This window comes from Triturus cristatus, chromosome 3_1 (assembly GCF_964204655.1).
Source record: "Triturus cristatus chromosome 3_1, aTriCri1.1, whole genome shotgun sequence".
In the NCBI taxonomy this organism is placed as follows: Eukaryota; Metazoa; Chordata; class Amphibia; order Caudata; family Salamandridae; genus Triturus; species Triturus cristatus.
This window is the reverse complement of record NC_140583.1, coordinates 971,994,252-972,019,195: the sequence shown is the minus strand read 5'-3', so window position 1 is coordinate 972,019,195 and position 24,944 is coordinate 971,994,252. Positions and strand designations below refer to the sequence as shown.

At 46.0% G+C, this 24,944-nt stretch overlaps 1 protein-coding gene across 1 annotated transcript in view; it reads left to right on the top strand.

Annotated features, from left to right (window-relative positions):
• RBM7 (RNA binding motif protein 7) overlaps positions 1-23,661 on the top strand; it is a 79,857-nt gene extending 56,196 nt beyond the window's left edge. The window contains exons 4-5 of the mRNA XM_085645625.1: positions 19,349-19,451; positions 21,919-23,661. Of these exons, the coding sequence (XP_085501751.1) occupies positions 19,349-19,451; positions 21,919-22,320 (505 nt within the window). The 3' untranslated portion in view covers positions 22,321-23,661. The remainder of the gene's footprint in view (positions 1-19,348; positions 19,452-21,918) is intronic.
• Positions 23,662-24,944: the final 1,283 nt, after the last annotated feature.

The window sequence follows — 24,944 nt, the reverse complement described above, 5'->3', positions numbered from 1 at the left end:
TTCCCCGCCGCTGCTGCCCCCACGGCCCCTCAACCAGCCCGAGCCATTTTCCCGCTCCTACCTCCCAGCTGTCCAACCCTCCCCAACCCCTACGTATTGGCGGCCGTGCGCGCCAAAGGCGAGCCCATCTGTGCCGGCGACCAGTGCCAGGAACCCTGGACCTCCACACCACCTACGCTACAACCCAGCGACACTCAACGCGCTCAACCCAGCCCGCAACAACAACTGCAAACTAGCATCACCAGCTGACACCCACGGACCCTTCAGCTGTCAGCACTGCCAGCACACCTGCAGCACCTCCAGGAACACTGACCCAGCCCATTCCTCCCGCAAGAACACAACTGAACCAAAGACCCTGCATTCATCCTCCTCAACATCCGATTATTCCACAAACACGCCACCGAAATCTGGGATCTCCTCGACAGCACCACCCCGGACGTAGCATTTTCCACCAAAACGTCGACCAACACCACCTCAGGACGGGACATTGCCATCGCCATCCCCCAAGGATACAAGATCTGCTGGAAGGACCACCCCACCCGCCCGGGAGGAGGAATCGCCATCATCCACCCTCCGCCTGAGCATACTCCCCGACGAGCCCACAGACCTGATGGAACACCTACACTTCAAGATACAGACCTGCCCTACCACCACCCTCCATAGAACTCTCATCTACTCCCTCTCCCCCGACCCTGTGGACCTGTCACCAACTCCATCACGGACCTCATCTCCCCGCGATCATCCACCAATGACACCTCGCTAGGAGACCTCAACTTCCACCTAGACAACCAATGAGACCCCAACACCGCATCCCTCCTGGACAACCTCCACAACATTGGACTCCGCCAGATCGTGACCGAACCAACGCACTCGGCAGGAAACACCCTCAACCACCTCTTCACATCAGGAAACTCCATAACTTTCAGCCACACCAACGAACTCCTGTGAACAGACCATCGATGCATCCACTTCACCTTCAGAACACCCACCATCCACAGACCCCAGCACCTGCTCCCACGAAGAAACTGAACCAAAATCACCGACGACCAGCTCACCTCCTCACTCAGCAACTCTACCCCAAGCACCATGGAAGACGACGACCCCAACACCGCAGCCCGAACTCTGCACAGATGGATCTCCGACAGCGCCAACACTATAGCCCCTCCCCCCCCCCCTCAAGAAGAACAACACACACGCCAAGAAGCACACAAGAACTTCAAAACCGCCACCAACGCCCACCACCAACATCAGAAATACGAGAAAAACAGCAACAGAATCACCACACATGCACACAACAGCAAAGAACTCTTCAGCATCATCAAGAAGTTCGCTCAACCCACCAGCGAGTCTACTGACATTCCCCCCTCACAAGACCTCTGCAACAAACTCCGCGCCTTCTTCCACCACAAAATCAAGAAAATCTACGACCACTTCGACGAAGACAACCAACACACTTAACCCTCACCAGCCACCACCGACACCCTGAAACCAACGATTGACAGCTGGACAGCCCACACCACCGAAGACCCACTGAAGACGATTGTCAATCCACTCTGGGGCCCCCACGGACCCCTGCCCCCACCAAATCTTCACAGAGCCGCCGACACCATCACACCCATACTACGCTACACCATCAACTGTTCCCTGGCGAACGCCTTCTTCCCCGACGACTGGAAACACACAGAGGTCAACCCCCTCCTGAAGAAACCATCGGCGGACCCCACCGACCTCAAAAACTACAGACTCATCTCCCTGCTCCCGTTTGCAGCGAAAGTCCTTGAGAAAGCCATCAACAGCCAACTCGCCACCTTCATCGAAGAGCACAACATCCTCGACTCCTCCCAATCCGGCTTTAGAAAAAACCACAGCACAGAAACAGTCCTCCTCGCCGCAACAGATGAGATCCACTTCCTACTGGACAAAGGAGAGACCGTAGCCCTCATCCTCCTCGACCTCTCAGTGGCCTTCGACACAGTCTCCTACCGCACCTTAACACGCAGACTCTACAACGCAGGGATCCGGGACAAGGCCCTCGACTGGATCCACTCTTTCCTCTCCGGCAGAACGCAGCGAGTTAGACTCCCTCCTTTCCTCTCGGACCCTACACCAACCAGCTGCGGAGTCCCCCAGGAGTCCTCTCTCAGCCCCACGCTCTTCAAAGTCTACATGGCTCCGCTCACCCCCATCGTCCGAACCCATGGACTCACCATTGTTTCATACGCAGATGACACCCAACTAACTCATCCTCTCCCTATCCAACGAACACAACGCAGCCAAACACAACTTTCAAGAAGGCATGGAAGTTGTCGCCAAATGGATGAAAAGCAGCTGCCTACAACTCCACACCGACAAAACAGAAGTACTCCTCATTGGCCCACACCCTAATGCCTGGAACGACACTTGGTGGCCCCCCGCAATCGGAAACCTACTCACCCCCATGGACCACGCACGCACGCAACCTTGGAATCATACTGGACACCGAGCTCAAAATGGACCGCCAGATAACCTCCTTCACATCCTCCTGCTTCCACACCCTTCGACTCCTACACAGGACCTTCAAATGGATCCCCCTCAAGCACAGAAAAACCGTCACCCATGCCCTCGTCACCAGCAGACTCGAATACGGCAACGAACACTCTACGCCGGAATAAACAAAAACCTCACCCGCAAACTACAAAGCATCCAGAAAACCTGCCAAGACACTGCCTTATCTCCCAGTACCTGCGCACACTCCACTGGCTTCCCATCAAGACTAGAATCACCTTCAAGATCCTCACCCACGCACACAAAGCCCTCTACAACACCGGACCAGCATACCTGAACAGCCCACTCAAATTCCACGCATCCCAGCGGACCCTACGATCTGCCTAGCTCTCCTACGCCGTGGTCCCCCGCGCCAGAAAGACCAAATCAGGAGGCCGCTCCTTCTCCTGCCTCGCGTCCAGAGCCTGGAACACCCTACCACTCCACCTCAGACACGCATCACTCCCCATCTTCTGGAGAAACCTCAAAACTTGGCTCTTCAACAGACCCCCTCATTGATGGACTGGAACCTGCACCTCCCCTGCGCCTTGAGACCCTTACGGGTGAGTAGTCTCGCTTAACAAACATATGATTGATTGATGGAAAGGACACCTTTTCAATACCACCCCCAGTGTCACTCTAAGTTCCCCTTGACTGATCACCATCAAGTCTACAATCTTTGCCTCTCCCACTAGCATAGCTAGGTCCTGTGCCAGGCCTGCCGCGCCTTCCGCCAGCAGCCTCCATTCTGAAAAGCCTCTTGAGGCCAAATGGGCAATCGACTTCTGTCTTTGACGGCTGGAGCACTCTATTCTCCAGTGACTATAGGGGGAATTGGATGCTCACCAGAAGTGGCTTTTCACCCATCCACGAACTGGCAAAATGTCCACCAAGCTGCCACCTGAGCCACAGGGGGCCCTGTCAAGAAAAGGAAGCTGTCTTTAGAGGAGCAACTTGCCCTGGAGCCCACACCTCCTCCAAGGCACAAATGTCCTAAAAACAAGGAAGCCAGGCCTTTCGCTAGTCCTCATTCTCTTCCTCACCCTTCTCAATGCCAACACCATTCTCTCCACCTCAGTCAGCTTCACAAGAGTGGTCGCAACACACATCTTATGGGGGGTGGAGGGGTAGTACAGTGTATCCAGAGGAACCCTATGATCCCTCAAATGATTCTGAACACTGGAATCAGTATGATTCTTCCCCCCAGCTGATAGACTGACCACTACCCAGCTGATGCTATCTCGTATCATGAGGTGATAAAATGGGCAGCTACTTTTCATAAAGTAGATATGCACACCGTACATAAGACCTAACTTCCAGGTCGAAATGCTTTTCAAAACACAGCACATCCTCTATTTTCTCCCATTCTGAAAGGGTTGCTCAAGACAGCATCCGAAACCTTTAAAGAGCTGGTCAAGGCATGTATTATCACTCCGAAAGTTGGGAGAAAAAAATATGAGCCCTTGCCTAATGATCTGCCATTTGTCTGCGACCATGTTCCGCCAGATTCCCTCATAGTCTACACAGGGCAAAAACGTACCAACGCCCAGGGCATTCTCCAACTCCTGACGAGGAGAATAAGATCATAGCAGTGGGCAAGAGGGTGGCAGCAGAATTAGACACACACTGTTGGTTTACTCCTCTGGTACAGCAGTGTGCTCTGGGGGAGATAGAGGAACTCTTCCAAGACCTTACTGAGCAGTATGGACAGCATGAGCAAGTGCTGGGTTACTGAGGCCAAAACCATTTCAAATGCCGCCATCTGTTGCACTTTTGGCGCAGCCTACACTGCAGCCAGGCGGGTTAAATACTAGCATCTTGATCAGGCGTCATACCTGGCTTCATGTCTCTGGCTTTAAGCCAGAAGTGCAATAGCATCTGCTGAACCTGCCATTCGATGGTGAGCACCTGTTTGGGCTGAAAAATAGACCAAATGCCTGGAAAGATGATAAAGGATACGGATAGGGCCATGGCGATGGGTGCCCTTTAGTCTGCCGCTCCCTGGGTATCCTTTCACAGGTCATACTACAGGGTAGGTAGCAAGATCACTTTCCCAGACTCTCCGGCCTCGTACCAGAAGCAGCAAACAATACAAGCAGATGCCAATATAGGGGTATTCTCAAGGAGGTTATAGAGGCAACACCAGCTTGGGTGCCTCTGCCAAGCAGTGACTTACTTCCCCACCCCCTGAATTACACTACACCTGTCTGAGGAAGGCTACAGGGGATTCTCCTGCATTGGGAAGGTATCACCTATGACCAATGACTCCCCTTCTTCATCTACCACAATTGCTGCCCGTAGCTCACTGCAACACCACCAAATATCCTCATAGGGTCAATAGAACCAGTACCATTGCAACACCTTGGCAAGCTGGTGTACTCCCTGTATTTTCTCCTCACTAAAAGGATTGGTCTCGAAGGCCAATGCTCTACCGCAACAAGTAAATCCTCTCAGAACCTTTCCAGATGCTCACTCTGCAGGATGTCATCCCACTGCTACAGCAAGATGACTTAATGACGGATCTAGACCTGAAGGACACCTTCCTTCACATACCCATCCATCCTGCCCACTGCTGCTACCTACTCTTCTCTGTAAGTGATCAGGCTTATCAATTCGAAATGTTGACATTCTGGGTCACCAAAACCTTCAGGGTGTTTACAAAATGTCCCACTGTGGTAACCGCCTATCTCAGATGGAGTTGCATTCATGTATTCCCTTAGGTAGAAAATGGGCTGATCAAGGGTGCATGCGACCAGCAGCGACTCACTCGCACCAAGACCGCCATGTCCCTCCTCCGCGATCTGGGCTTCACCATAAATACTTTCAAGTCCCACTTTCGGCCCCTTCAGATTCTACTTTTTTCTGGTAGCTGTGCTCATTGTTGTCATCCAGTAAGTAAAAATAATCCTAAAGCAAGAGTAGTTCTGGCTAAAGACAGCTGCACAGGTGCTAGTTCCACAAGGTAATAGTGGTCTGCACTCAGCCTCTAATGGTCAAACTGCTCCAGAACCATAAATCCGTTAAAGCAGAAAATAAAACACAAAAGGGAGTGCCTCAAGAATCCAACAATTGTTTTGTAGAGTCTGTTTCTTCTCTCCTCCTTTCATGAAGTACACATAGTTCAATGGTGTCAATATCCATGTACTCTTCTCCAAAATCAAAATAACATGGGAGCCGTGGTATGAAGTATCAATTATCATTGGTGGTGGTGTGTCATATTATCCTGTCTGAGCTTACAAAACCCAATGGGGTGTGGATAGTAAGCTGTGATATTTATACATGGTAGCCTGGTATTTCCCTACAACAATAAAGGAGTAGTACTAGTGTTCCAAGAATTTAGTGGAGAACGGAACCATTTTACACTTAGACTTCGATGTGACATTGCTGTAAAGAAATACATTCACCCCGGTGAAGTCCTCTCGGAGGACAAAAACGCATTGGCCTGGCTGTTTGTTTGATGTATTGAAGAATAATAAAGAGAATTGTTTTGATACTTCATACCACGGCTCCCATGTTATTTTGATGCGGTAACAACCTGTTGCAGGGCAGGCCCTTGATAGATCCGGTTCCGCCAGTGACAGTCGCAAAATACACCTTGCTGTTGGGGTAGGAGGTGCATTTTCAGCAGTTTACTGTTCTAGCTCCTGGCATCCAATTGGCTCTCAAAGCTTTTTTCCACAAGGCTTAGCACAAAGTAGTGTTGCTAAAAAGAGACATGACCACGAGCATAGCTCCAAAAGCAAGGCGGAACACACACACTCTACAATTGTCGACATTACCACAAAGCATTTGGCCTTGGGTGCTTCACCACTGTATACATCTGTTTTCGGAACACTTTTCAGTTGTAGACAACGATTTTGCAGACCTCATTCGAATACAGCAACAAGTCCACGAGTGGAAACTTCACCCACAAGTCCTACTTTCGTACTTCCCCATTGGGGTTTTCCAGAGATTGACCTATTGCCACCACGCAAAATGCCGAAGCTTCACCTCCAGGTTCCCACACTGCATGGGCAATGCTCTATGTATGCTTTTTCTCCTGTTCCACTCTACTTCAGTATGTGACCTGGAGGCTTCAGCGAACGTCCCTCACTCTAAGCCTGGCGGCCCCCATGTGGACCAGTCCACCATAGTTCTCAGCCCTTAGTTCCCAATGAGAAGCTCCCCAGCAGGCAGGACAACAGCACATTCAGACACCCGAACCCCACACAGCTCAATCTAGCAATTTGGCTCCTGAGATCTTAACCTCCATCAAGAGTGCATGTCTATCCTCAAAGAAGCATGCAGACCCACTACGTTAGCCTGTTATGCTGCTGCGTGGAAGAGGTTTGTCCATTACTTCATCCCTAAGCGCACAGTCGGAAGACTGCAGTTCAGGATATCTTCTGCTATCTCCATCTACAGAAATCAGGTCTTGCTTATACTTCACTCGGCTTCAATTGCAGAGCAGGGAACATTTCTCTTTGTTTAGAATCTCCGTTATTAAGGCTCTTGTGGAAGGACAGAAGCAAGTTTTGCAGCGTGAATCTTTCTGGATTCACTATGCTCTGCATTATTCCGCCATCTTGAGGTTGGGTCCGGAATCGTAGTATTTTCTCTTTTTTTTTTTTTTTTGTTTTTTGTTTTTTGTTTGTTTTAGGTCTCGCCTGAGCCAGCGCTTTGGCGCTGCTCTGGCGAGAGCTTTAGTAATCTGGGGATTTGGAAGTGCAAACTACTGCTTTTCAGGCCTCCAAATGCAGTGCATGTGCGCCGGGCGCGCGCACCATTTGGCAGCCTGCCTGATCACTTTCGCGGCCGCTTTGATGTTCTCAGTGAGCCATGCAGCCACTGAGAACATCAAAGCGGCCGCGAAAGTGATCACCATTTGCCACCCCCTTCTTTATCCCATATCCTGCTTGTTATTTTATACTTGCCTCGTTCCTCCGTTGTCCCTTTGTAGCCCTAACGTAAAGCTCACTTAAAACTTAACCCTTCCTCCTCGCACTGCTAGCCCTCCTCATCGCACTGCCCCCACTTCTCTTCTCCCTCGCATACTTGCCTCGTTCCTCCGTTGTCCCTTTGTAGCCCTAACGTAAAGTTCACTTAAAACCCCACTTCTCTTCTCCCTCGTCAACACACTACTGACCCTCTCTTGTTTAGGTAGTAGAGCGTTTTTTTGTCTTGCAGCACATATATGTCAACTTATCACAGGGAGAAATTACGTGATTTTCCCAGAATCACAAGATGTTATGGAGCAGAGACTCGAGCCGGGATCTCCCGCTCTCGAGTCATCAGCGCCATAGCCTCTCCACTAATACTTGTTTTTTTTTGTAATGTTTGCTTGCTCTTCGCCATAGGCTTGGTTACAAAAGTGCAGGTAGGTGCCTTTGCAGAAAAAAACGTGAATCCGAGTCGGGCTGCTTCAGGTTTTACTCCATCTCTTAAGTAATTTGCCGATAGGAAGCCATCTCTGTCTCGTTCCCAGTTTTAATTTGTTTCTCTGTGTGCGCACGCGTGGGTATACTTTTCAGCGCTTCTCACCGGCGCTTTCCACTCCGAGGAGCTTTGCCAAGGTCTCCGATTAGCTGGTGCCTGACATTTCACGGGTTTGTACTTTCCTGGAATGTTAAACTTTAAGCAGGATTACTTGGGTGGATATTTAAAGGAATTGACTTGTGCCTGCTTTGAATTTTAGCAATAGAGGGAGTGACTTTTTAATTTGCCAGAACAGAGGGTATTTCCATCGATTGCATGATGAGTCTCGAACACACTTTCAGAGAATCTGAGAAGACCAGATGATCAACTGTCTAGTAAATTAATCAAGCCCTTGCTGCTTTAGGGTACGTAGCCCTGTCATGCAGAGAGTTGTTTTCACATATGCCGCCTGCGCCTTTCTTTTGTTGTGTACGGCGCGGCTCCCTTAAAACAAACTTTAAGCACTAGTGCGGCGCTTGTGAAACAAGCACAGAGCTTTTTCTATTACTTGCAGCTCACGGCACGATGTGCTGCAGGCAATCACATTCTTGCATGTGTGGATCAACAATGGCAATAGTGCTATGCAAATACAATCACTCCACTGCAAATAAAACAAGCATTTGCAATGCAATAGGTCTTGCATTTGCAAGAGTTTAAGCTATTGGCTTTGTTAAATGCCTTTTATTTATGTTTTAAAAATCAACACATAAATAAAAGGCATCGTCATTTACAATGCCAATAGCTCAAACTCCCGTAAATGCGAGACCTATTGCATTGCAAATGCTTGCTTTTTTTTTTTCGTGTCCCAGGTGGACAGCCACGTCCCACCACTTGGTGTCCTTCGTGACGTCTGCGTGCTTCCTGCGGAAGCTCCCACCTTTGGTCGCCATCTTCAGATTCTTTTTTCCGCCGTTGGGTCTGGATCATTGCCGAAGAGTTTCAGAATTTTTGGGAGAGGAATCAAGCAAATTGCAGAAACCAGTTTTCAATTACACCGGACTACAGGTCAGGTACCCGAAGCGACAAGGGAGAAATTTTAACGAATAAAACCTTGACGTTCGGAGAATGCGCTCGCAGTGGGCTCCCTGAGCGCGGGGATGGACAAAACACCATTCAAGTTTTGCATCAATTGCCACCACAAGTACGCCCAGAAGGATCAGCATCCAGTCTGCAAACTCTGCCTGCCGCTCGACCACAGAAGCGAAGACTGCAACGCCTGCTCGGCGTTCACTCACAAGACCCTTAGAGTAAGGGAGAGGCAGAGCAGGGCAAACCACAACATGCAGGGGCCACCTCCAACGCTACGAGACTTGGGCCTCTCCAGTGGAGAAGAGGACAACATCGCTGAAGGACTGGAGGAATGCACGGTCGTTGAGGTCCATAAGAAGACGTCGAAGGAGGTACGGGAGTAGTCGACTCCTAAACACCCAAGCGACACTCGAAAGAGTGAAGCAAAAGCCCTGAGCGACACCCGTAGAGATGAAGCTAAGTCCTCGAAAGGAGCTCTGCCGCCGAAACACTCGACGATAGCAACAGCCTCCAGGGACAGTCAACCGAGCGGATCCTTCGAAAAGGACTCCCAATCGGCGGAAAACCTCGAAGACGTCAAAGGTTGCCCTCAATAAGGACACCTCTGCACCGAGAAAAGAAGGGCCGACATAGTCTACGTCAACAGCCGCGAAGAGAAGCACTCCAACCGGCGACACCGAGCATGACGCCGAGATAGAGCGGAAGAGGAGGAGGCTCGAGGCCGAAATGGCGAGCATCCTACAGCGAAAAAAGGACTTCGAGAAGATGAGTCAATTCACCATCTCGCCGAAACCCGCGGTCTTCGTCCAAAGGGACGACGAAGAAGCAGAACCACCGAAAACACCCAAACCAGTCGAGGAACTGTGGGAAGATGACTACTACTTCGAATGAGAAGGCGGCGAATATCTGCAATCCTACCGGGACTCGATGCCCTCGGAGGCACAAGACGTGGACTGGCAAGATCTCGACGCAGAATCGCCAGAAGAAGGCGTAGAAACTTACCTTTCGAGGCCCTCACCGCCAGACGACATAGGGATCTATAACATGGTCGTCCAGAAGGCTGCACAGACTTATGGAGAGTAAAAATGGAGGAGGACAAGCCCAAGGCATGTATCCTCCTGGAAACTCTGCCTCAACAGACCAGGAGCCAATTCCTGCCCATGCTCCCTAGTGTACTGGACCAGGGAAGAGGCGCCTTTAAGGAGCCAGCAGTATGCAAAGCTGTGACACTTAGGACGGAGAAGAAGTGCAAACCTTCTTCAAAGGACCCAGTATACATCCAGGGGTCAGTGCCAGCCGACTCCATAATTGCAGCAACGGCTAGGAAGAGGGCTAATGTTCCCACAAATGCCGGATCACCTCCAGACAAGGAGGATGGATCTCACAGGGAGAAAGGTGGAGAGGAATGTGGCAATACATTGGTGTATCGCAAATTCCAATGCCCTGATCAACAGGCATGCATACCAACACTGGGATGAAGTGGGGCAGCTCCTAAAGCATCTACCAGGCCAGTACCAACAAAGGGTAGCTCACCTGGTAGAAGAAGGAAAGAACGTGGCGAACACGTGCCTGAAATCGGCATTGGATGCTGCAGAAACATCGAGCAGGCTAATGATGATAGGAGTGACTAAGAGAAGACACACATGACTCAGAATTTCGGGACTCAAGCCAGAGGTACAAAGTAACATCTTAAATACACCCTTCACTGGAGAGCAACTGTTCGGCACACCAGTGGACGACAAGTTGACGCAGCTTAAGAAGGACAGTGAAACAGCAAGGCCCATGGGAGCGTTGCAGTTCAGAGGAATGAGAAGAGGCACACCCACGAGAAGGCCGGGTGGTAGAGGGGGCAACGTGCCTAGCACATCGCACCAAACGTCCCAGCAGGGCTAGCAGTGTAACAACCAAGGCCAGCAGCAGCAGCAGGGTCAGCAGCAGCAGAACTGGCAGTACCAGCACAGGGGACAGTCCTTTTGAGGTAACGGAAGAGGACAAACACGAAGAGGAGACCAGCAGCCCTCCAAGTGAATCCAACATGGAACAGACACCCACCCTAGCAACACCTCAGGGTGGGCGGAAAGACATAATGAAGAACTGCAGCCGAACATTCCCAGACAAGTAGTACCTCGAACACTCAACACCGGTAGGGGGAAGAATAAGAGACTTCATCCAGGAATGGAGGACGGTCAAATCGGACAAATGGATACTTCACATCATACAATACGGATATTGTATAGAGTTAGAAAGACAGCTTCCAAACAGAAAACCAAGAAACAAGACACACTCGGCAAAGGAGCTTTCGCTCTTGCGGCTAGAAGCGCAGGAACTGCTCAGCAAGGAGGCAATAGAGGTGGTACCAAAAAAACCAAGGAACAAAGTGGTTTACTCAACTTACTTCCTGGTGCCAAAGATTGACGAAACACTAAGACCTATTCTAGATCTACGGTTCCTGAACAAATTCATAAGAACTCAAAGGTTCAAGATGACTTTCCTACAAGAGGTAATTCCACAAATGCAACAAGGAGATTTCATGGCTACTATAGACTTAAAGGACGCATACTTGTACATCCCCATCAACCACAAACACAAGCGGCTGCTAAGGTTTGTGATCAACCAAAGTCACTACCAGTTCACAGTACTGGCATTCGGCCCGAAATCCGCACCAAGGGTGTTTACAAAATGCCTAGCAGCTGTCGGAGCACACCTACGAAGGCAAGGAATACATGTATACCCCTATCTCGACGACTGGCTCGTAAAGGCAAGTTCATACATCCAATGCAAACTACACATCCAGCAGGTTATACTAACGCTGACCAGATTGGGTTTCTCGATCCATTGGGAGAAATCGTTGACGGAACCAGAACAAATCAATTCTTAGGGGCAGAGATTGACACCATACAGGCCAAAGTGTTACCCAGCAGGAAGAGAACATTGGCGATAATGAAGGAACACGTCATTACCGCAAGGGGCAAGTTCTGACAGTGAGGACGGCGAGCAAGCTGATGGGGGATGATGGCGTCAAGCATCCCCCTAGTCCCAAATATCCGACTACACATGAGACCATTCCAAGAATGGATCCAGCAGCAAGGGTCACAGGCCACAGGGAGTTGGGACGATCTTGTGGTTGTCACACGCAGTGAATCAGGAAATAGCGTGATGGAAAAAGGAAAACGTATCACAGGGGAAGCCATTCACACAACCAACTCCAACAGTGACCATCTCAACGGACGCCTCCCAGCTGGGGTGTGGCGCACACATGAAGAAGCTCAAGGTGAGGGGTCTATGGTTGCAGCAAGACTCGGTCAGACACATCAACTACCTGGAGCTAAAAACTGTGTTCCTAGCCTTAAAAGCCTTTCAAAAAGAGCTGTACGGAAACAGGGTGTTGATCCAAACAGACCACACAACCACCATGTTCTACATCAACAAACAAGGAGGAACACAATCTGTGGCACTATCCGGGCCAGCACAGGAAATATGGAGATGGGCCCTCCCACTAAAAATAGACCTACTAGTAATACACCTTCCGGGGAAGGACAATGTGGAAGCAGACCGACTCAGCAGGCAGACGTCTGCTTCACACGAATGGGAGCTCAACCAGTAGGAAATAGAGACGCTTTTCAAGAAATTGGGTACCCCTCAAATAGACCTATTTGCAACACACCAGAATGCAAAATGCCAACACTTCGCATCCAGACAACCAGACCATCGGTCCCAAGGGAATGCGCAATGGATAAATTGGTCAAAGACATTTGCATACGATTTTCCCCCCCGATACCGCTGATACACAGGGTACTCAGCAAATGCAGAATCAGCAACATGACACTAATTCTGATAGCACCTCAGTGGGCCAGGCAATCCTGGTTCTCACAGATAGTGGAAATGGCACCAGAACCAGCACGCAGGTTCCCAAAAAGAAGGGACCTGTTAACAATGCAGAACGAAAGGTTGCTTCACTCAGAACCAGAGGGTCTCAGCCTAGCAGCATGGCTCCTGAAGACCTAGAATTTGCGCACCTGAAGCTACCAGCAAGTACTATGGCAGTACCCAGGGAGGCAAGGAGGCCTACCACGAGAAAGTGCTACATAGCAAAATGGAAAAGGTTCTCCCAATGGTGCATCAAGGAGAAACGACAGCGAAAGGTCACAAAGGAATCAACAGTACTAAGGTACTTAACACACCTGCTACAAAGCTGATTAAGCTACACATCCCCGAGGGTGCACTAGGATGCGGTAGTGACCTACACAAGAGGAGAAACGGGGAAAAGTTTCTTCACCTCTCAAGTGGTAAAGAGATTCTTGGAAGGGGCGAAGAGAATTGCACCCCCAAAGAGGACGCCAGCACCAGCATGGAACCTCAACGTAGTGCTAACTCAATTGATGAAAGCACCCTTTGAACCTATTCACAAGGCTACACTGCACATGCTCACACTAAAGACGGCCTTCTTAGTGGCTATCATGTCACTACGAAGAGTAAGTGAGTTGCAAGCTCTGACACTCCAGGAGCCCTACTTACAAATACACAAGGACAGGATTGTAATGAGGACAGATCCACACTTCATGCCAAAGGTTGTGTCTCGGATCCATATTAATCAAACAATCCAAAAACCACGTTTTTTCCAAAAACCAACCACAAGGACAGAAAGGGCTCTACACACACTAGATGCCAGAAGGGCTGTAATGCACTATATAGAGAGGACAAAGGAGTGCAGGAAAACAAAACCGTTCTTTGTCTCCTTTGCCAGCAGTTTTTTGGGAAGACCAGTCACAAAGAATACCATTGCACGATGGAGTGCGCAGACAATCCAGTTCTGCCACAAGCTGGCAGGACAACAGTTACAAGGAGCAGCTCACTCAACAAGGAAGAAAGGAGCAACAATTGCGTTTCTAGGGAACACACCTATCCGAGACATTTGCCAAGCGGCAACATGGTTTTCAGTGCATACGTTCACTAAGAACTACTGTGTGGATATCCAGATGAACAAGGAAGCGCAAGTGGGACAGAAGGTCTTGCAACACATATTCAGTGACCAGTGCTCCTCTTCCACCCAGCCACCACAATAAGGACAAACCGCTACAAAGTCTATGCACAGCATAGTGAATCCAGAAAGATTCACGCTGCAAAACGTATAGTTTCTCACCTCTCAGTGTAGTTTTGCAGCCTGAAGACTTTCTGGATTCACCAGCGAACCCCACCCTCCTCCGCCAGAAAGATGAGACAGGAGGAAAGGGATTTAAAAGGAGCAAGACTTAAAAAAAAAATAACTGGGAAAACAAGATTAACACAAGACAAGAAAAAAGAATCCGAAGATGGCGACCAAAGGTGGGAGCTTCTGCAGGAAGCGTCCCAACGTCACGAAGGACATCAAATGGTGGGACGTCGCCGCCCACCTGGGCCATGGAAAAAGCTGCATAACCACACCGACAGGTAAGAAACTATACGTTATTCCAACTATGGGTACACCCCCCCCCCCCCCCCCCCCTCTCCCCCTCTGTCAGGAACCTTAACGTCCATACCAGACTCATGGGCCCTCCTTTTGAACCTTTGCACTTGTGCCAATTACAATTTCTTTCTTAAAGTTTCTTTCCTTGCTCGCTATGACCTCTTTAATGCGTGTTGGCAAATTGCACTCCCCCCCCCCCCTCCCCCTCCTGAATTTGAGAGAATTTGTGTGTTATTTCTCTCAATCTGTGACCTAAATAAAAACTTGATTATTATTAGTTAATGATTCTGAGAGGGGGAGTTCCAGAGGCTAACGCAATGACATGGTGCATTGGCAGGTAGCTTGCGTTACTTATGATTTAACAGATCTGCACTCTCAGATTATTATTTTGACTCGCTGTGTGCATTTTGTGCCCACTACATTGACACATTTAAGAAATGTGCTTACAGCGAAGGTTTGTAAAGACGTGTTGCATATTTATAGCGATTTGCAAACAGCTTAGATAAACATACTGGAGCTAAATTCCAGTTGACTGGGATGCATTGCTGAATATTTTTACTCAGTGATGTATTTCCTAAGGTTTTTCCTTTATTTTGCTATTTGTCAGCATAACTTTTCATTCTGTTGCAAATCAAGATTAAAGTGGAGCGAACTAGTAATTTTCCAGTAATTCTAGTTTTTCTAGTTTTTTTCCCCTCTGGGGGATCTTTACCACACACCGAGGTTCCCCCTCTTAAACTTGAGAAGCCCTATCTTTTAAGTGGGGAAAGTTGAAATTGAGATGTGGTGCAGTATGATGGGGGTGCTCAAGCCAGTGGAGACACAAGCATGTGCTGTACCTCCCGTTTGTTTCATAAAAAATTATTGGCAGGTCTTTCATTAGGTGGTCAAAAAACACAAGACTGTCAACATTTTATGACGAACTTTCATTACTGGCTATATGATTCATTCTTTTGAGTTCGTGCTCCTTCAAGTAAAGCTGATCTGCATTGCAAAGCACTGCCGGAGCCTACCAATCGCTCATATCACTGGCCCACACCCTGGAACCAAAGCTGAACATGGATGAATTGCATAACAAACATGGATTTGTTATGCAAATCCATGTTTGGGTGGTCCTTGGGTGGCCAATAGCCACCCAAGGACCAGTAGAATGGAAGACATGGATTTGTGCTTCCTGCTCAACAAGAATACATTTTATACAAGAAGCAAACCTAGCACTCCAATAATTTCTATGGCATACAGAATGTTTCAAGCACAATAAATTAGACTATGCATAATAAATTAAAAACAAGAGTATTGTGATGGATAGACATGGTGTCACTACAAATAGTGTTCTGTGCTCTCCTCCTCGAGTTTAGGCACAAAAAACAAAAGGACATTCCCTTTGCCTTGCTAACTCCTAAGTTGGGAGTCTGCATTCCATCTGATATACATGAGGCTATAAATGTTCATGGGAAGAGGTATTTTGCTTCACCATGTCAGAACACATCAGAACCTCCTCTTAGTCTTCTCGACTTCTGCAAGAAGCTGAATATCTGGCTCTTTAAATAAGCCCCCAGTGGCTGGCCTCACACACTGGCTACAGGAGCGCGGATAACCTCCACAAAAATACAGATAACATAACAAAAGCACAACATTATTTTCTCAATGCCTTCACATTTCTGTTTAGATGAACCAATAGAAGATATTAGGTTGAAGCAACAGTAACGTGAATTTGAGCTGGTCAGAAAAAAAAAGAAGAAAAAAAGCTGCGAGCAAATGCATTTAGGAAGGTATTCAAGGACATTTGATTACAGTACCATGTGTATTCCAGGAAGACAGGGGTAAATAAAGGAATGATTAACTCTAGTTGACAAAAAGGTCTATTCCCTGCAGTTCCAGAAGGACTGGATGAAAAGATTTAAAAAAAGTAAACAAACAAATTACTTGCTTCCCTTATGCCAGTGGTTCCCAAACTGTGCGCCATGGCTCCCTGGGGAGATGCCAAACATAGCCAGGAAAGCCGTGCACCAAGCACTTTAGTGCATTTAACGCTGAAGGGTCTGTGGGCTTTAGTTAAACTAATTAGACTTAAACACATGATGTCGATGATTTGTAAGTGACATGCCTAAAGCTGTAAACGTAGTGCTTAATTGATGGCATGTTGAGGGAGATGATCTCTATATTTCACTGGATACCCACATTCCACCACTCCCAAAGTAAGTAAGCGGAAGATGCCCGATTTATTTCGTTACTCTTTAATAGGTTCGGTTTTTTCCAAATGCATTTTACACCAATGCAAGTTATCAGGAAAGTACAGTTGTCCTGTCAATTAAACACACTATTAAGTATTGACATTTGTACTTGAATCATAGGTACTTCCAGTACACATTTCTTTTCAGTACAAACACATTCCTAGACCGGCCTGGTCTCTCCTAGAGGACAGGGAAGTAAAACACCAAATATTGGCATTATACCTACATTTAGAAGCAAGAAAGAGGGATGTTTAAAAAAATAAATAAAAAAAGGAATTTATTTTACTTGCATTGATTTGGAGGCAATTTTAGGGAGGAGACAGCAAAAATAAAGCTGTATGTGGTTTACAAAATGCTGCTGAGACAGATGTGTTGGCACGTATGACATGGGTAGAAATGGAAGTGCATGCAAATATTCAAGCGCAGAAACACTTTGGCAATGGGGCCCACATGCATAAGGGTGCTATCTAGCACTGTAAGAGGGATAAAAAAAAAGTTTGACAGGGTACTCTAAAAAAAGGCATGAGCAAAGAATTGTAACTAGGAATATTTTATTAGAGGCGCCGCCATAGTAATACGAAACACCCTGCTTATATGATTATAACACCTTCATCAGCTTCATCCCAATCATTTACAGGGAGAAAAATGCAAGTACTCCAGAGGCCGGGCTTACACCATCCCACCCTCCAAAAATAAATAACAGTGTGGGGCAATGGCCAATGGGTCAAAGGAGACGCAGGTCGAACATTTTTGGAAACCACTAAACTCTTCAGCCATAGTGTAACCTGCCCAATGTTGTGATTGAATACTGACTTTGACGGATTATTAGTGACTTCCTCATAGAGAGGCTGGGTATTGGCCCTGCCTGTCTAAAGTTTTACAATCCCCACATTTGCGCTCCTAACCTTCTCAAGAGCAAGTGTCTAGTCGTAATTGTCTGGTGTGTAGAATAACGTTTGAGCTAAGACCTTGAGAAGGACTGCAGATATACATTGCAGACACTGTACCAGAATCTGCACAGGTTGTTAATTTACCTGCAGATGCTTTCCATCCATAGTGGATCATAACTGCCTGAGCATCTTTTCCTGCTTGGTCTCTGTTCTAAGAAGTAGTTGTCCAATACGCTGGAAAGAGTTGCCATTCCTTCCTTGCTAAACCTCCAACACAGTTGGAGATGGAGAGGTTTTGGGAACATTCTATTTTGAGGACTGTTTTTCCTAGGAACTATAGTTCAAACCCCAAAGTTGCCCTTCATTTCACTCTGAGCCAGAGGGATGGTCGTATCTTCTGGCACTTCAGCTCCATTTAGTTCCTGAAAGCAAGCACAATCTAGTAAGATCTGACTGATCCAGGCAATTTTAAGTCATAATAGTAAAATCTAGTGCATAACCACTGTAATATGTTTGGTGGTGTAACTTGCACTCAAATTTCAAGCACCTCCTGATTTTCTTTGTTGTTTTCCTCTTGAGTGTTAGCACTGACTATTTACTTTCCAATTTGTATCTGGTTTTCTATCTACTTCCTTCTTCTGGAGTAAGCCTTAACCCCTGGAGAGTCTGGTGATAATTTACTCCTACTGGAGTGGACTAGCACCTTGACTATATTCTGTGATCAAAAGAAGGTAGGATTGTCAGGATTAAAGACCTTTAATAAACCTAATGTTACCCTCGCTGCAAATTACATCACACAACCTTACGGAGGACATCAAATCACCGGACACTACCTAGATGAGAAGGAAATTAGTGTGTCTTTTGAACAAGACCTCTCTAACACTTGCATCACCAGCAAAACCTATCAATGATGATTAGCATCAGCCATTTCTGGAGCAGCAGTGAGGTGTGATTTCAAGATATCTTGGTGCTTTTAGAAAGTAATTATTTTCCTTTTCAGCGCAAACTTGGTCAATTCCCAAGTCATTGCCCAAAAAGTTGTGCAATGACTTAAATAAATCTTCAGGCTGTAGTAGATGACGGTTACCAAGTATGCTCCCTTACCCACACATCAACCCCACAAAAAAATAAAAACACACCCATAAGATCGATTGGCCAATAAAAACCCCGATCTGGCTTTATTAATGCTTGCGGTGTTTTTTTTTTTTTTGCTGTTTTTTTTATTGTGCAGCTGATTCTCTTTAAATTTGTGGTGCTTACCGTTTGCTAGTATGTTCCTCGCCTTACACATTCAGTATTTACTACTTCCCTCAGCCTCACTAATCAGCATGAGCCACCTGATAACCAATCGGGCACAGTAGGATTTGCACCGTGCCTAAATGGAGTCCAAGAGACGCACTTGGAGACACCCATGGCCTCTTTGGTTGATCCGATGTATAGCAAAAGCTGATTGCCAAGTCTTAAGCTACACTGGGTGTTTCAATATTTTGCCTGTGTAGAAATTTCAGCCTTCTGCCCACGTCGTAAAACATTTTTTTTTAAAAAGGGAGAACTCTGTAATTGTTATGGCTGTATCAGAATCTGTGTACTACTGCTTAAATTAGTCGATATGAACTAGGCAAGCAGTAGTTGGGGAGGAATACTGATCAGTAGCCACAAATGGCAGGCACTAGTTTGCTTTTCAGCCTGTTATTAGTTTCTCTACTAACTTAATAAATGTCCTCATTTTGTTAATAGTAATTTACTGCTTTCTTATTGTCTGTCTTGTTATTCAGGTTTGACAGAAGCACTGACAGCTTAGTGTCTCCTGGGTTCACAACCCCTCAGATGACCCAAAGATCCTTCACTTCCCCAGACGATTTGCAGAGACAGGCTGTGGTGAGTCTGCATTGATCCCTCAATTGTGTCTAATAGCTTAAAAAAAAGAAGCCGTTATAACTGTCGATTCCCTTTAAACTCTGTGCTTTCGTAATTGCCATTTTGACTGAAACAAGATGCGGCACGATGCTGGGTTTTTGTTTTATAACCAAGGTGTTTAAGTCTTGGTCAGGATTTCTCTTTGCCCAAGAAGTGCATTGCATAGCTACGTGAAAAATCAAAATGTGAAATAATAATACAGTTTAATCCATTTGTTTGAAAGGTATCTAATAGGTAAGTAGGTTGGTGATAAAGGACTTGAAAAGGGTAGTGCACAAAGTGTGAGATAAATCATTCTGATTTCTTTCCCATATTTTACTGAAATTGTAGAAACAATGTGTCCCTTGCCCGTGCTGCCTTCCCCCAAGTCGGCCTTACTAACCCGGGTCTGAGTCTGCGACCCTTTTCAGAAATATAGTACTGCTGAATCATGTAGGTGGGAGATGGATATTTATGTTTGAAACTTTGAAAAAACCATTACTCTGGCCCAACCCTTCCCATCTACAGCATAAATGGCCTTGGCAAAATGTTAACTGCTCTGGAGTAATCATAGTAATTTTGGTAATTTTGCATTAATCTTATGACATAAAATTACCAATTATTACACTCTTACACCCACTCGCTTAATTTAGTGATTTGAGGGGGAAATCCCTACAGAGAGCACAGGAACAGCATTAGCGGCTGCTGTTCGTGTTCTGTTGCACTTAGCTCTATTTTCTAGAGCAAAATGAATCCACAGGTCCATTTTGAATGCAAGGGTGCATTTTGCGCTAAATGTAGGGTTACGTTCCTTGCATAATGTTGCTGTAATTTTGCAGCAAATTACGCAAGTCATGCCCACCCCTCACTAACACCTTAATGTACCCATGCAAAGACCGTCACACCCATATTAAAGCAGGTCTCATCTGAATCTCTCTTCTTTAAGGCAATCAACCAATTTCAGAAACCAATGATTACCTTCATAAGCTTCTAAACTGACCTTTTGTTTTGCTCTCAATTAAGCCAGATTATCACAATTCATGAGGTGTCTTCTTGGAATGGTGGTTCCCTAAACATTTCAACGCTTATGACCGTGTTCTACACTATCTTTCTGTGCAGTGATCCTATTGTATGACTGTATCATATTTGGTCCCTATAGTACATTTGTGAGTTGAATACATCATTGGCAATTTTGTCTGCACATCATTGGCTACAGTTTATTCTCTCAGCAGTATATAAACGATGTATTTAAAGTCTTTATGAAACTAGGCTGATAGATCGTTTGGATGCTTTGTTCTGCGCGTACCACTGCATAGCTCTTCCGCAACCTCTAGCGCATTGTTCCCAATAAACATTCGAGGTTGTATTTGGAGTATTCTTCAAATAAACAGCTGTGTACCTTTTTGAATAAGCCATTTGAATTCTAAACTTTTGGTGTTCTTTAAATTGTTGCAAGGGTTGGGCAACAGGCCTTTGGGGTAAAGTGATGGACAAGGGATGGATTGTGACACCTACTTTGCCAAGCATATTTGTTTCCTCCTTCGCTTGATACTGGGCAACAGTCAGTTTTGCTTGTGAGGTGCTTTTTTTTTCCACAGGTAAAGATTTTATTCTACAAGCTATTCCTGCACTTTAATACTGGTAGTCATGGTAGACATATGGACATTGGCATGTGTATGGGTTAGAGTTACACCTTGGACCCACACCTAGTGCTGTCTCATGCCATTTTGGTTATTCCCTTTTCCCTATATAGTTTCGGAGTTAGATCGGTGCATAAGAACACACAACAACGTGCTCAGGCCCCTGACTGTGATGTCCACTTTGTAATCCGAGACCACTCTTATTGATTGCCCGGATTAAGTAGATTAAGTATATGCCCGTAGGGACAGGGTAGAGTTTAACATTTACAAGACAAGTGGTGGCTCTCTTCCACTGCACAGATAACCGGACTGAGAGTACCTGTTGGTCTCTCCCTGCCTGTCATTGCTTGGTTGTACTGTAGCCTGCTGGCAGGAGAGAGATTAACGGCTGTTCTCTATGCTCATGAGGAGCTGTAGGGGCACAACTCCCAAACCAAATGCCGCTCTGGCTACATTTTCTCCATTTACTGCCCCCAACTCCCCTGCCTTATCCCCTTGCCTTCGATAGGTGTTGCTCTATCCTTCACCCATTAATCTAGCATGTAATAGTGGCTACAACATAAAGATATTGGTTTCCCCAGTAGCACAGAGTAGCCACATCTACCATTAACCCTTTAATATAGTATAGATATTTGGGGGGGGTCCAGGCAGAGTGGCTTTTGGACACTACAGTAATGGTGTGATTTGTTCTTTAAGTTAAAGAGTTAATAGAACTTCAATTTATGGAATTTCGTAAGGCGCGTTAGTCGTAATAATTCTGCTCGTACTTTGTAACCGCTTATGCCTTGTTTATCTTCCTCTCCTTTCAGATGAACAACATTTTGTGGCAGCAGATGCCATATACAGGAGGTTCCGGGTTTCAGCCTTCACCACAATCCAACATGAGTACTCCTTCACCCCAGCAGTATAATTATTACAATCAAAATACTGCTTCACAAACGCAGCACAGTCGCGATGCATCGTCCTCCCAGTGGAAGAATAGGCAAGCATCACAGAGCCCCCATTCCTATCAAACCGACAACCGCCGTTCTAGTTGGGACCAGCGGTATGGGGACGTAAGCCCTGACCAGCGCTATGGAGATCCTGCTTCTGACCAATACCGGAGGGGCCGAGAAGACTATGGCTATGACGACCGCGGGAAAGAGAGCAGGAGTAACGAGTCCAGGAAGGAGAGCAACAGGGACGGCAAATACCGCCATTCCAGGCATTAACTGTTCTCCTACAAAGATGCTTTGATTTGTGACCAACAAGGACTTGTTCTGCTATTGAGGATTTTATTATTGGGTGACAGATGGCGTGGATTTGGCATAGTTTTAAATGAAGAAAATACGATTTTTATGTAAAAAAAAAAAAAAAACACCCAAACAGTATCGCACATACAAAGTAAACCAGCAGTTTTTCATCTCAGGGTTTGAAAAGATTGTTAGTATCAACAAGCAATGTAATTGCAGAAAATGTGTCTTTACACCATGTTAATGTGTTATTGAAGCAGAAGAATTCCTTTTCCCTACAAATGTTTTTATTGACTCACTTATGTGATATAATGTTTTACTTCTTGCTAACATACGACGTTTCTAAGTGTGAATATATTTCATCAGTAAAAAGACACTATAATATTTGGAAAAAAAGCTTTATTTCGCATGGAAATATATTTTCTGTGAGATGTTAAGTACGAGACGGTGTTAGAAATTGAAATGGAATCGTGTAGACAAATAATATTAAAAGTATTGAACGGCCTATGTCAGTTTCCAGGAGAAAAAAAAACCACGCTGTTATTACAATTAGACGAATATAATGCAAGAGCCACTTGGACATTGTTGTTCCGTTGACATGAGACGTGCAGCCTCTAAGTATTTCAAGGGTGCACCAGATTTGACATTTCAATTTTTCCATGCTTTCAAAGGGGAGTAAGGTATGTTACCACACCCCTTTCCTTTTTTTGTGCTATCCTCCGAGACATTATTTTTTAAATACCCCCAAATAGCTTTTTAATACATGTGGAAAAAACACACTACTTGTTTTTAATCCTTTTGTGAGGTATAACAATTCTGGCATTCCTGATTTAGATTCGATTCTGGAGAATTTCACCTCTAGCGAACCAAGCTTTGAAATTCCTCCGCCAGAAACTGCCAGGGTTGACCACCTTGACTTTAAAGTTACTGAAAAGGCATGATGGTATACAATTGAACCTAGGGAGATGCAGGTATTGTACATCTTATGCTCACCGTTGATTGGCCTTTTTTTTTTCTTCTTTTGTTGAAGGGCTGTGGTATAGAGTTGTCATTGTTGCAAGAAATAAAAAAAAAAGTAAGACCAGTATTTTATCTAGAAAAAAGGGAGTGAAATGACAATGTGAAATATCTATTTTTTGCAATTGATCATAAATGTGTAGTCTAGTGGGAAACGTGTCATTGCTCCTAAATTTACTGTCCACCTATGGAGTATGCAGCCCCTTGCTTTTTGTACACATGAAGTTTTCTTTTAATGGCATCAGTTTGGTAAAAATACAATATTTTAATTGGAGGAATTAAATCTGATCCAATGAAACACCATTTGTGTTAATTATTTTTTGTTAATTATTTTTTGTTACAGCTTTTCGACCTTCCAGTGCATTTCTGTCTCGTCTCTGTGGGCCACAGCAAAGTTCTGCTCATTATTGTGACAAAGGTCCATGATTTGGAAAGATGTGTCCCTCTGCCCTTGTACGTTTTGTGTCCGGTCCAGTTCGTAATTCCCCACTGAGCCTGACAATGTGGTAAGCCTATTTGATAGTTCTCCTGTGTTTCAGATGCGAGGCATTGGGCCTGGGCCCTGATATGAAGAGGACATTTAAACGTGAACCCCTCTTTTTGATAGTTACTACTGTTCCCTATATCCTGGTTCTGTGTGTACAGACATTGAGGACCGCACAAGTTTTAGTTGTGGGTGGACGGGAGGCCGACTTTCTTACCTCAACCCTGTTTGGGAGTTCCCCACTGACTTCCCACGGGTAAAGACTGTTCAGTCTCCTGTAACTATAGTCCCTTGCCTTTTATAATGTCTGGTATGTGCATGAAAGACCCATTTTGCCGTCCCATCATGTGCAGTTATGGCGTTTCATATATGGAAAGGTGAGTAGTGGAATGTGTTTCACAAAACAGTTTCATGTGTTCAGTTGCCATCATCCATTTCAGACGTTGTTACTTATTTCCTACCCCATCCACAAATCCTGTAGTGTCAGTCAGTGGGGGAGATAGCCTGCTAGGGTTCCCTTGATGTAGCCACATTTTAGTTCCCAAAATGAAGCTTAGGCCAATCCCCTTTCATGTCTGTGTTCGAGGTCACCTGTAAACTGGCTTTCTATTTGGAGCTATTGAACACACGGATCAGCCTAAAACGGTCGTAGGAGTAACAGCCAGGGTTGCTTGTCCTGCTCATTGGCTTATCATGCTGGGAACACACACTTCCAGGTTTTGAAGAGCTCCATAAAATTCAAAGGACGAAACCACTCTTATTGACCAGGACTGGCTCCCCTGGAGTATTTTTTTTATTTATTTTTTTATTAACCAGTTTTTAATTTAAATTTTAAAGGAGGTCCTTTATACAGCACGGGGAGAGAAGATATCTAGATGTGGGGCTGCTTCTTGGTCCCACTCTTTAGGGAGGTTAGCCCCTTCAGATGTAACGGTCTATATAATCTGATAGAGACATCTATCCGCAGATTCCTTATCTTAGAATTCTTCCCTGGTGCCAGACTGGATCTGGAAATGTTTTAAAGCAGTACCTCTGCCGCTCGGTAGAGGGCATCGATTGACTCTGTAGCAACGCCGTCCTCCGGATGGGACATCAATGGAGT